The sequence below is a fragment of the Canis lupus genome, chromosome 5, assembly GCF_011100685.1.
Source record: "Canis lupus familiaris isolate Mischka breed German Shepherd chromosome 5, alternate assembly UU_Cfam_GSD_1.0, whole genome shotgun sequence".
NCBI lineage: Eukaryota > Metazoa > Chordata > Mammalia > Carnivora > Canidae > Canis > Canis lupus.
The window spans coordinates 44,179,935-44,193,591 of NC_049226.1; the positions used below are offsets into that span (position 1 = coordinate 44,179,935).

General features: G+C 38.7%; 1 protein-coding gene and 1 long non-coding RNA gene across 27 annotated transcripts in view; one reads left to right on the forward strand and one right to left on the reverse strand.

Moving 5' to 3' along the window:
* The window catches only part of SGIP1 (SH3GL interacting endocytic adaptor 1), a 201,927-nt gene that overhangs the window by 100,672 nt on the left and 87,598 nt on the right, over nucleotides 1-13,657 (reverse strand). For 9 of the 25 annotated variants that reach the window (XM_038537198.1, XM_038537197.1, XM_038537200.1 and 6 more), the window contains 5 exons: nucleotides 13,016-13,040; nucleotides 11,932-12,015; nucleotides 6,299-6,355; nucleotides 1,913-1,967; nucleotides 984-1,159 (listed from right to left, as the gene is read on the reverse strand). In XM_038537198.1, the coding sequence (XP_038393126.1) occupies nucleotides 984-1,159; nucleotides 1,913-1,967; nucleotides 6,299-6,355; nucleotides 11,932-12,015; nucleotides 13,016-13,040 (397 nt within the window). Of the gene's footprint in view, nucleotides 1-983; nucleotides 1,160-1,912; nucleotides 1,968-6,298; nucleotides 6,356-9,956; nucleotides 10,029-11,931; nucleotides 12,016-13,015; nucleotides 13,041-13,657 lie in introns of all 25 variants that reach the window. The other 16 variants (XM_038537206.1, XM_038537210.1, XM_038537209.1 and 13 more) reach the window with 3 other exon arrangements.
* Nucleotides 1-13,657, forward strand: part of LOC111095919 — a 98,417-nt gene that overhangs the window by 75,010 nt on the left and 9,750 nt on the right. The gene's annotated exons all lie outside the window — the stretch shown is intronic.

A 13,657-nucleotide genomic window follows, 5' to 3' on the forward strand; every position in this document is an offset into this window, starting at 1 on the left:
ATATTTATTCTCAAAGGATAGATGATTGTAACTTCTTTAGAAAGTTTAGTTGAAAAAAAAAAAAAAGAAAGTTTAGTTGAGATATTTTTAAAAAGCATCTCAAAAATGGTTCAGCATTTATTAACCACCTCTTTCAGGGGGCTGCTGTAGGAAGATCACATCTTTCTGAAGAATATGCCAAGAACATATTAGCTGCTAGTTTGAGAACCTTCATCTACTCTTTACAGCTATCTTTAGAAGACAGTTGTAGCATTTATCAACCACCACCAAGAAAATAGCGTATGTGTTGGAACTTAGAATTCAGCAACTACAGAAATCTGGCAGATGGGAATGGGGTGGGGATAAAGAGAAAATTGTAGAGAAATACCAATTTGAATAATATAAATAAGGCTACCTAAATCTTAGGTGCCTAAAAAATAAGAGCACTTAAAACAATTTGCTAATAAAATATGAGGATTATGAGTCTTAATATCTTCTTAGACTATGATCTATATTAGGTTAATATTTCTTTTGGGAGCATAGTAATGAAAAGGTTGGTTTCTTGTTTGTTTGTTTGTTTGTTTGTTTGTTTTTAAGAAAATAATTTCCTTGTTTCTAGGTGTTACGTCATAAAAAAAGGACACTATGTTTTTAAATCATCATCTTTAGGAAACATGTAAACTTCATATTGGTTTTAATTGTCCCAGAAGTAACTCTGGATAATCTTTTTGTTATTTTTTCCTTCTTTTTCAAATGCTTGCAGGAGAGTAAGTCAAAAACAAATGTGGTCCCATACATTTTCACCATTTTGAAAAGTACAAGTATTACAGTATAAAATGAGGATAGCTTTCTAAAATAGAACGAGCTGTTTAAGGTTGACAAAGTTCACAAAACGGTGACCATATGCAGCCTCCAGCTTAAGGAGTTTCTGATCTATTTAACATGTATGGGCAGAACACAGCTGTCTGTCCAGACTCATCAAAGATCTACATAAAACCACTCACCACCGGTGATGGGGAAAGTGCAATGTTGCCTATGGACGCCTTCAGCTCATCTACGGTTGCAGCATTCTTAAGAATGTCTTTAGATTGCAATGGCTTAATCTTGATGTTAAATTTCTTGTGTGATTCTTCTTCCTCTTCCGATTCGCTTGAAGAATAAAAGTGCTTTCCTTTGGTAGGTAGAACACAGTTAAAGATAACATAACTTAAAGATACTCTTTTCCTTAATGGGAAGCAATGAGTATAAGACAAGAGTGATTGCAAACAGAGGCAGCAAAAGTACCCTTAGATGGCAGAAAATCAAAGCAAAATACACAGATGACTAAAGAGCAAATCAGGAAAAGGTTTGAATTTATTCACCTTTTCTTGGAACACGATTAAGGATAGTGAATTTCCAGGAGCAATAGTTCAATGTCCTACATTTTTGCTTCGAGTGACCATTTGTGATGTCCCAGTAGCACAAACACTGACAGGCCCACATGAGCTTCCCTGTCTACCAAAAGAGGAAAGCCACTCTCTGGATGATTCGTGAGGAGTTTTCCGTCCTTCAGAGATGCTTGCCCAAGGATGGTTTGTGGAGAGGGCACAGGTGAGAGCTCTTTTCCAGTCACGAAAAGTGACATGGTCATGTCAGGTTTTAACAGACAACCCCAGTACCCGCAATTTACACAATTGTTTCTCAGTACATTTTTCTTTCTCCTCTCTCTCTTTTTTTTTAATGAATAGATCAAGGCAAAATGCCTGCTTGTTAGTGATCAGGCTGTTCTCTGCTGTTCATTCATTTCTAGTATTAGGAACAAGGGGACTTGGGAAGCTTGGGTTATTTCAACACCTTTTCAAAATCTGAGTTTATCAAAAAAAAAAAATCTGAGTTTATCATACAGTTTCTTAGAGAAAATAAAGATTAAAATTAAAAAACAAAGAAAGGATATAGCCGGGTTCCTCAGGTCTGATGCTGTAGCCTTCTTCATCCAGCTCAGGGGAGTTCTACAAAATATAAGAGTAGATTAAGCATTTATTATTCTGATAATAATCAAGGAATTGTTCATTTTTTCCTAGAGACTTCTATTTAAAGATACAGATATGACTCTTATTTTAGAAGGTGAGGATTTTAACCTTTGGAAGTGAATGCTGAGCAGTATATGTGTAGATATTTACTGAAGGATACTTGGAGAGTCTTCCTATCAGAAAAATAATCTAGAAATCCACTGTCAATGAAAGAAAACATTCAAAGAGCATTTATAATGGTTTTATTGTAAGCCAAGGACTATACGAAGCAACATAAAGGAAGACAAAAGGCAAATTATCTTTCCTCTGGAAAATGGCAAAGTGTTTTGATAGGCAAAACAGGTTAATATAGGGGTACTTGGGTGGCTCAGTGATTGAGCATCTGCCTTTGGCTCAAGTCATGATCCCGGGGTCCTGGGATCGAGTCCTGCATCAGGCTCCCCACGGGAAGCCTGCTTCTATTTCTGCCTATGTCTCTGCTTCTCTTTCTGTATCCCTCATGAATAGATAAATAAAATCTTTTTTTTTTAAAAAAGAAGTGAAATATAAAACACCAATCATCAGTGATAGGAGTTTGAAGGAAGAGGAAATTAGTGAAACTTGAAAGAATACAAGGGGTCTGCATGTGCCTTTCAGGACAGATGGAGAGGGCAGAGGGGAGTTGGTAGTAAGGAAGAGACTGTAAGAATGGACAGCATGGTTCAGATGGGGAAGGGAGAGGCAACAAAGAAGACAACTGGCTAGAAAGGAAGCCGCAAAGGGGGAGAACATTGGAATTGAGACCACAGATGGCCAACATGCTGGAGGAAGAATTCAAACCTAATGTAGCTACTGCTGCTTCTCAGGGTAGAAAGCAGCTTCCAAAGGTGTTTTGGAAGTATGCTTCAGGACAGACTGTGGGCAGAAGAAACTGGAGAAAAGAAATCTCATTCAAAATACTTGTACCAATTCAAAGAAGATGTGCTAAGAATATGAACCATGTTGGTGGTGGTGGGAAGTGATGAAAATCAAAGAATTTCATAAGGATAAGTGCTTAGTTCTTTGTAACATCTGTCATAGGAAAAAAAGGAGAGGGAAGGGTCAAAAAAGACTCCAAGATTTGTACTCTCAGTTTGTGGGACACTGCTGGTATTCCTTAATGAGCTAATTACAACAGCACACAACTAACATTTTTAAAAGGAGGAAAGATACAGGAGAGTTTGCATAATTGGGATTAGTATTATCATCTTTAAGTTCCTATTATATGGTAAGTACTATAACCTACGCTTTATTGCATTGAACCTTCATGACAATTCCACGTGGAAAGAACTATTTGCTTAGGAGGAAAGTAAGAAAAATGAGATGCCATTTCCCAAGAACACACACACAGCAAATGGTAGACCTGTGTGCTGTGACTCCAGACATTTGAGACTACACCCTGTGCCCTAGAAGGGATGCAGGTGAATCCATTCAAAGGTGGCCCTTTTAAAGGGGAGATTATAGGCCTTGGAAGTGAGAAAGGACAGAACCGGAGAGAGAGATTTTGGAGTCCCCAAAGTGATAAAAGTGCTATGACCATGGAGAGAAGGAAGGCCTGAATGCTATGGAAAAGCCATCATTTCCTAAGTATTTATTGTCTACCTCTTGTTCTTTAGTATTCAAGTTTACTTTTTAAAAAATGCAAGTGTATTGAGGTCACTTCCCTGCTAAAAACTTGTCACTGCACTTATAATGAAAGCCCAGGAACGCCTGGGTAGCTCACTGGTTGAGTGTCTGCCTTTGGCTCAGGTTGTGATCCTGGGGTCCTGGGACTGAGTCTCATATCAGGCTCCCTTCTGGGAACCTGCGGCTCCCTCTGCCTCTGTCTCTGCCTCTGTCTCTGCATCTCTCATGAATAAATAATCAAAATCTCAAAAAAAAAAAAAAAAAAAAAAGGAAAAATAAAGGAAGTCCAATGCCTCTGTGCAGCCCAGGGCCCTCGTGACCTGGCTCAGGTTTGAGCTTCCCTTCCCTGAAGTCCCTCAGCTACACAGCCTTCTTTCCATTGTTGACTTATACTGTCTGAATACACAAGCTCTTTCCCATTTCAGGGTCCTTATAAATGCCATTCTCTCTGCCTGGAATTGTCTCCCCTCAAATGTTCAGCCAGTTAATCCCTACTATACTTAAGGGCTCTGCTTAAGGTCACATCTTCCCTGGGGTCTCCTGTACTCTCACCTCTCCCTGCCAAAAGCAAGATGACATAATCTCTTAAGAATAAAACCTTTCTTATGACTTAAAGAAGGTAGTGTCTAGTGTAGAATTGCAACAGCAATTCTTACATGACCTAATTAGTTTTCAAGACTAAATAAATATGAGGGAAATTATACTTCATTTAAGCATTCACATGTTGACCAAAGATAGCACTAGAGTGTAGGGTTTAGATGGAGTAGTATGTGATTTGATAAGTGATTTGGCATTTTTATTGTCATACTTCTTGTTTGCTTAGAGTATCCCATTTTTTGTGTGTGTATTAAAGAATCTTACAAAATACAAAAGTCCTTACAAAGTCCTTCTAGGTAATGAAGGAGTAACTAACTCTGGGAAAACAAATCACACTTTCTTAATATTTAGTAGTTCCCCTTATTTGTGAACAATTTGGATTTAGGGTAATGTATTTGTGAAAAATTTGAATTTAGCATAACATAGGGGTTGGGATAGATTTTAGGGAGCTGAACTGCTAAAAATACCTAAAAGATCCCGATCCTGGGAAACAGATAGAGAGGACCAGGTGATGAGGTTGGCAGACTGACCCGTTTTAGACTGGAGGAATGGGAAGCATCAATAATTTAACCTCTCTGAGGTTCAGCTTTCTTTTATGTGAAATGCAAATAATGTGTTTGCTTTGTAGGGTGGTAAGGACCCATAGCATTTGATATTATGACTGACAGAGTCAATAAATGGTGGTATTATTTATTGTAAAAATAAAATATTGGGGCTCCTGAGTGGCTCAGTTGGTTAAGTGGCTGCCTTTGCCTCAGGTCATGATTCCAAGGTTTTGGGATCAAGCCCTTCCTCAGGCTCCCTGCTCAGCAGAGAGTCTGCTTCTCCCTCTACTCTTCCTGCTTGTGCACTGTCTCTTCTGTCAAATAAGTAAATAAAATAAAGTAAAAATAAATTTATTGTTAAGAAATATGGAAAAGCTTTAATATCAAGATTAACTTTTATAATAGGGGAGGCTGGGTCAAGATATTCATCTAATGGATATACATGCAAAAGCTTTTTGTAGGGATTGTGAATTTGGGCACCTGCTATACAATAGAAATGATCTTTGATATGAATATGATCTACATGTTTTACATGATTGGAAATCCAAGAATGATTGTGGCTATCCCTATTGTGGTTGGCAAAGTAGGTGTTGATGATGTGAATCCATTTCCAGGGGAATCCGGTGGAGAGTTTAGGTCTTAGCTGAGAGTATGCTCACTCCTTGAAAACAACGAATGATTGTCACTTGACCTGAGAATAGTCTATACCATGAAGTTCTAATAATTGTTTTGTGTTATGGTTTGGATGTTTGTGTTCCTGCCAAATTCATATGTTGAAACCTTAACCTCAAAGTGATGGTGTTAGGAAGTAGGGCCTTTGGGAGGTAGGGCATAAGAGAGGAGCCATCATAGTTGGGCTGAGTGCCCTTACAAAAACTTCCCAGTGAGGTTGCAGCTAGAAGGTGCATCCACAAACCAGAAAGTGGGCCCACAACCAGTCACACCAAACACCAAATTTGCTGGCACATAACAATAGACTTCTCAGCCTACACAACTGTTAGAAATAAATTTTTGTTATTTATAAGCCACTAAGTTATGGTATTTTTTTATAGCAGAATGAATGGACTAAGACACTATGAAACCAAGCCCCAGAGGTTAACTGACTTGAGTTGATTCTCAAAGATGCTTAGAAAAAGACCAGGACTGTAAAATCTGGAGTTAATATTTTAAAAAGCATATTTTTGGAACACATATCACAGGCTAGGCAGGTACTGATATAATCTGCAAATCATTAGCTCATTGAACCCTCTCAATGTTATAAAGTAACTACTGACTTCATTTCTGCTGGTTAGCAAACAACTATCCCAAAGCCAGACACAGCTGATATATGGAAGGGCTGGGTCTTGAATCCAGTGTTAGAGACTCTAGTGCCCTTAACCTCTATCTCCCTAAGCATGCCAGGCACTGCCTAATGAAATGGAGAATGTTCACTTATTTCTTTGCCTTTTATAAACATAAGGATGCCTCGACTCATTTTCAAATTGTGAAACACTTAATAAAGAAAAACAATCTTCTGATACTCACATATCTTTCCCAATCAATTTCCGCATAAAATCCATTTGGTGCCCCATTGCTTTTCTTCTGCAATAAATTTGAAAATAAATTTAGAATAGAAACATTTGAATTAAAAAAAAGGAACAAAGAACACTTAACTCTTATCTCTATTTAGCAAGAGCTATCAAAATCCAGCACTGGAAAGACAAATTAGAGCAGCCTATTAAGCAATCACAATGGTGTAACTGAATGGTAAATTGAGCTGCTGTGACACTGCATAAAAGAGCTTACATACTTATTTCACAAAAGACTGTAGGATACCTAAGCATAGGGATGGTAACAGCTAGCTGTTCAAATTTTATTCAGTTACTGAAAAATTAGAAGTATCTACATTATAATTTAATCCTCCACACCTTAAGGGGATATAATCATTGACTTTCATGTTGCTCTTATATACAATTAGGTCCAACATGTCTAAAGAGTATTCAAGTCATTAACTAACCTTCCTTTAGCTTTTCTAATACTGACTCAACTTTTCCCTAACCACCTCCTTGATAGAATGTAAAGGAAATCAACTCTGAATTAATTCAGCTCCTAGGTATTAAAAATAGTGTTGGTATTCTTTTCAAGTATAGGATTCAAGGATTGACTGTAGATTTCTGTCATCTGTGTGTTCTATGCCTCCATGAGCATACATCATTGAAAGATGACTAGATATCAGCGTTACTGTCTCTGGATTCTATTCAAGTTCTATTTTAGCAACTAGAACAATCACGATAATGGCCACAAGCACTTGAGCAAGGATGTGGCAACACACAAATAGAGATTTCTAGGATTTCCTACTTTTTTGTGAGCAAAGGACAAAAACACAAATCAGGTTGGTAATGGAGAGTCCATTTAACAACATTCCTATATTTAGCACATACAGCAATGGTATGTCACCAAGCACTAGCAGATTTCAGAACAGCACATATCAAAAATGGTGAAGCATGAAGGGTGAGGACAGGACTTCAAATTTAACAATCACAGGTAAAGTCCACTGGAACTACAATGTGAACAGCCAACACCTAATTTGACAAATAGGTAGGAGAAGTAAGCTTTTCATGTATGTGTAGCACTAGAAGAGCAAATTAGAGGCAACCTAGTAACCATGGTCATTGGCTAGGACTTACTGGATGTTGGCCTAGGCATTCTAAGAACTAGAAGTTCAGTTAGGGTGAAGAGTGGGGGAGGCATGGATATTGCGTCCACGTCCTCTCTCTCCTTATCCACCAGCACTGCGCTAGTGTACAAATACAAGAACTCAGCCATGCCTCCAGCATCCAACAACATAGGCTCTATAACCCTCTTCTATTTTGTTTTGCTCCTGACAAAGATCATATACTTTGTCAGACTACAACATTTTAACCTTCTCACAGAACTGCCTTTATTGAATTAGTGTTTTGATGATATTCTCCCTAATTTGAACAATGGGCATTTTTAAAACCTGCCAAATCAACCTTGTACCTCTAAAAGCTACAGAGTTAAGGACATGGTCCGTTACATGATGGGCTATCCAATAATAAAAAATCTCTCCCATGGAGAATGGGCATGGTTCCTATCTTCTTTTTGTCATATTTGCTCTCTTGCTTTCTTTTTTGATTCCTACTTTACCAATTGGTTTCCATATGACTTCTTTGCAAAACTCTTCAAAGCTTTCTTAACAAGTATATTTATAAATTCAATATACAAATTTAATTTATGATAATGGGAAATCAAACGAACAAAGTTGATTCCAAAGAAGTAAACTCACAAATTTTGTGATCACCATAGTACTACTATTAATATACTAAACATTTTTTCAATACAAAGGATAGTTATCTAAAAACCAAACAGATTAGGTAAATTACTGAGATCAAAATTCTAGTTTGCTTCCATAATAGTCTCATCTCCATAACCAAAACCCTTTACAACCAAGATAGTTTATATGTTCAGCTAAATAAATAAATAAGCACGCGCGCACGCGCGCGCGCGCGTGTGTGTGTGTATCGTTCCTGAGAATACATATTCAACATTATGAATAAAAGTTACTGAATTTTCTAGATCTGGGCTGAGTGAAAATTTCCCAGTTTCCATGGAAACTAATATAGAAGATTGAGATGAAGAGAAAGCAAAATCTAAAAAAAGAAATTTCCTTTTAAACTAGAAACATTTTTAACACAAATACCAGACACAAACAACAAATCATAAACAATACATTTTTGGGCAGATAGCATACAAGCACACCACACAAATACACACACACATATACGGCTTTACCAGAGGAACTAACAATTTGGCCTCATTTGTGCTAGCAGATAATATAGATATATTTCGTTTCACAAGTGGAAATTGTCAAGTTAAAGCTTGGCTAGAGCCTGGCTGAAATTCTTCTGGTCAAACCCCAAGAAAAAAAGCAATTCTCCTGGTTAAACCACTGATGCAAGGTACATCTCATAGCAATAATAGGCAAGGTGATGGCTCTTTCAATTTTCAGTTGGAAACATTGAGGAAGCAAGAAGCAATATAAATAGGAAAATATCAATTAAAGACTAGGCTTCATTGTAAAAGCAATATTGGATATTCACTAATACATGAACACTGATTTTTTTCTCTTGGAGTTGAAGTTACATATTCTTTTGTTCTTTTCTGTATTTTCTAAAATTCTACATTAGCATAAGTAACTTTTCTAATTTGAATATATGACTTATTTAAAGATAATTGAGGCTCGATCAATGTTAGTCATGCTAAAATAGGTATTTTACTTTGGTCAGGCTTATGATCTGCTTTCAGATAATGTGATGGGCTAAATCAACATATGTAGTAACAATAGTGTTCAATTATACATTCATCAAAGTTCTCAATTTCCACTGTGAATGCTCCTCTTTTCCAAGGTCAGCTCATGGCCACATAGTGTTCCTTGGACATGAAATATTAAAGATACATGATATACTACATAAATATTATCTTTTTGCCACTGAGGCAAGACTTGACTCACTTTGTAAATAATCCTATGGAACAGCACTGTTCAATAGAACTGTCTGTGAATGTGAACATATTCTGTATGTGTACTTTCCAATATGTTAGACACCAGCCACAAGTAGCTTCATATGAAGTACTTGAAATGCAGCAGGTGCAACTGAATTTTGAATAGGCATATGTGGTTACCACATTGGACAACACAGCCATAGTTGCTGATAATCTGGGCCTGGGTCAGCATCCCTGACTCACCAACCTTTGGTCAAGTACATTGGTTCCCACAAGCCAAGGTCCTGTCAAATTCTTGATGTTACTGAGATAGTGCTTATCCTCATAAATGACTACTCATTTCGTATGGTGATGTTTATATTATAGCCAAAGCTTTCTTAAAGATAACAGATTATTTTAAAAATTTGGATCTCTGTCCTTTGCCTAAGGCAAAGGAGACACATATCTTTTTATACCAGATCACTCTTTGGTAGTATTTTCAAATGTCAATAAGGTCTATATGGCTGATTTAAAAATTGGTCCTGGATATTCAAGAGTAAAATTTGGAAATACCTAAGAAAACCTTCTCAAATTGATTAAATAAATGCTACTGTTTTTTTTTTTTTTTCAAATTTCATATTGGGATTTTACTCACTGTTTCTACCACCCCTTGGAAATTTTAAACTAAAATCTGTTTCCTTACCGAAACTTTTTTTCCTCCTTCACGAGCACACTCTGCTTTGTTATTGTAGGGTGGTTCATGTGGGCTGGGCTGCTGGAATTGATTGTTTTCATGTAGAAAAAAGTTGTTAAAGGATCTGTTTGTTCTTCAAGACACATATAAAGAATCACATGGAGTCAGCAAACATACCATAGAAGAAACAATTTCTAGACCAAATCGGAGGGCCTACCAATCTTGGCAGGGTTCCTTAATCAAAGATGGACTTTGGGGCCCATAATGAGGCTCTATTCAGCAGGCCAGTTTGGCTAGGCCAGGAGAAGAAGGAAGAAGAAGGAAGATGCATCCCAGGCACTAGATTTTATGTGGAATTAGTCCTTATTCAGCCAGCACTCAATTTACAGGTAGAGAACAGACACCAGGACACAGCTAAGAGACTAAATAAAAATGCTTACACTTCCAATAGAAGTCTGAAAAATCTAGCTCTACCATATTTTCCTTTTATCAAAGCCTTCCTGGGGGTTGGCAAATACATACAGCATGAACAGCTGACAGCTCCAAATCTGGGCCCTTCTCCTGTGCACGTGTTCAGGAGGAGCAGAGATCTCTCACAGCAATGGCTGGGACTCCCTGAGCCCCCCAGGCTGTGTGGATGGAAATCTGAAAACATGTGAGTGTATCCTGCGCAAATTAGAGTTTGTCTCTGAGTTAGAATGCATTGTCACACGCAGCTGCCTGAAGTCTCAGATGTCATGACAGAGAGCTCTGCTGGGGAAACATTCACCAGTGGGGATCAAGACAAGCCCACCTTTGTACATGCAGCCCTGCCATGAAGCCTCTGTAGACTAACCTTCAAAAGCATTGTCACCAGAGATAGGCTTCCTTAAGTTTTGAGGAACAAATTAAATAAGCATCAGGACATCAAACTTATTGCACAGCCATTTATAAGCATTAAGTGTGTGCACCACCACCTGCAGTTTGCAAACCACATTAGTGAAACCATACATTTCAACCTCAGATACTTTTCAAAAGACAATGATTTGGAAGCTAAATCAGCCAGGTAAAAAGAGGTAAAAGAAAGTCTGTCTGGATTCACAGATAGAGGATATTAAATAAATCAGTCTGAGTTTGAAAGAAAATCAGATTGAGATCTCTGAGGACTGAATGCAAACAGGAACTTGCTCTCCTGGGCTGGAGCGCTATCATATCATAGCAGTGATACGATAAGGAAGTTCTCAAAATTTGGTGACCTAGGAGTATTTGGGGGAGTTTTTCCAAATGGTAAAACTAACAGCTGGCTAATAATTTCCAGTTACCTAGGAATCTGTTCACCCTGCTTCTGAGAACATTGCATTTATTTTGAATGTAGCCTTTTTTTCCCAAACAGGTCTGCTTTATTTCCTGAGAAATCAAAATTGAATGATTCCTCTTTCCTAAAATCGTGACCAGTGGTATTTACGGCATTTCCAATTAGGGAACGAGAAGGGTACAATGGTTGATAGATAACTTTATAGGACTTGGAATGGTGGCAGAGAAAGAGAACTCAGGGAACTCGGGTAGGAAGCCCCGACTTCAGGTGCACAAGTCCCCAGAATCCCGGCCGGGCTCTTTAATGCAGCGCGTACTCATAACCGCCCGCTGCCTGCCAGGGCTGGACCTACATGCCAGAGCTGCGTGTTCCACCAGGGAATTAAACTGATGGCCCTAGAAGAGCAGAGAACACTGAGGTAGCAATGGGGCCTCAGAGACAATGGAGGGCTAGGGGATGAGGAGGTGTGTGTGGGGGGGGGCACGAGGGGGAAGGGGTTCAGAGAAAAATAGGACAAGGGTGAGGGTGGCAGAGCGAGAGAAGCAGGAGATAGCGGCCCAGCCTGGGAGCAGCAGGGACAGAAGCAGAGAAGAGCTAACAGAGCCTTGCTGAGGTCAGAATGAGGGGGACAAGAGAACCCAGGGAGGGGCCAGGACAGAAGCAGAGAGAAGACACAGAAGCAGAGAGTACCTGAGACAGAGTTAACGAGAGGGCTCTGAGCCAGAAGCAAGAGGTGAGGAGAAGCTGAGTCTTCTGGGTCTTTTTTTTCCCCTGCTGAATAGAGCCTTGATTATAGCGTTACCCAATGTCTGATCAATTTCAGTCTACTTTCTTAACATTTCATGGCGAGAACTACATGAATGCAAAGGGACCCCATAGCTAAGAACCTTGAGTCAAATGTGGAAGGAAAACTTCAGCTATGGCTGCAATTAACACCTCAGTTTGGGTATAATATTATAAAGGGTGATTTTTAAAAATATATATATTTTTAACCACCAGATTTATTTTAGTTCCCACTCCAGCCCAATGAGCCTAATGTGAGTCGCTCTTCTTATTCAGTAACAGCTGTTCTTTTGAACCTTCTGAATAGGCATCTGATTTAGATTCGGAGGAAGTCATTTTAGAAGTTGGTACAGACTCCCATAAGCTCAACTCAGATAAATCCAAGGGCATGTGCCACAGTCTTCTTAAAGAAGCAAGAAATCTGGTGGCCAGCAAGGAGTCATAGTCACTGTTAAGCCTAAACCCAGTGGACACATTTTCCTCCTTCAGGCTCTAAATTCAGGCATAAGTGGTTTCAAGACCACTCCCTACTTAGGAATTGAATATAGAAAATGTATCTACAACTCAACTAAAGGGGAAAAGCTTCTTTCAATTTTATTGGATCTCAGCTCCATTATGACTTTGTGGCCTCTGTTGGAGAAAAACATTCTCACTTAATGAGCTTTTATATCATTAAATTGGAAATGAAATAACAGTTAATGGTAGCAGCCCCTGCAGGAACTGTCTGGCTTTTGACCCACCATATTGATGAGGTTTGCTTGCCTACTCTGGGGCAGGATTTTAGGTGAATGCAATAAATAAGTTTAACTTGACCAAGACTGCATTTGTATGTCCCATGCCATTACTACAGAAAATTATAGCAGTGAGAGGTCTGAAAAGTCATTTAGGCTATTTTTTCCCTACAAGAAAAAAAAAGGGGGGGCTTTAAGAAATTTAAACATAGTGTATATTGAAGTGCAAATCTACTGAAAATGGTCATTTAAATACTTACAATTCCATCTCTATCTGGTGAACCTCTGTAACAAAAAGAAATTGGTAGCTATTAGGAAAGGAATCATTCTTGCTACATAGACTAACGCACAACGATTAAGATTCACAAACCACCTCTCCCCCTTTCCTGCATTCCCACCCCAGTGAACCTGGCTAATGCAAACTCAATCAAAATGAATTGGTTGAATGATATTTGATTGTGGGATGTGTGTCTGTCAGGGGTGGGGGAGTGAGGGTGGGTGGGAAAGCAGATTCTCATTAAAAGCTGGTGTCCAAAAAGCACAGGTTGCTAGTGCAGTGCCTTGTTCCACTTTTGAGAGGGTAGTTTATTAAGAGTCTATCTTACTCAGCGGGCTCCATTAAACTACCACAAGGAATGTGAACTGACTTGTCCTCTCTCATCTTCTCCCCTGTGAGTGGTCTTGAATTTTCCCCTCTAGAAAGGAGCGCCTATGGTGTTTTTCTATTTACTTTGAGAATCTGTATTTTCTTCCCTATTTCTATACTTACTGTACCTTTGATTAGAGGAGAGCAGGAAATGGAGGACAATGTTTGCTAAATGGCTCGTTCTGCTGATTGAAGTCCAGGATAATTAATTCCTGGTGACACTGTGCTGTAGTGCCAAAAAGTAAGGGTTCTAGTG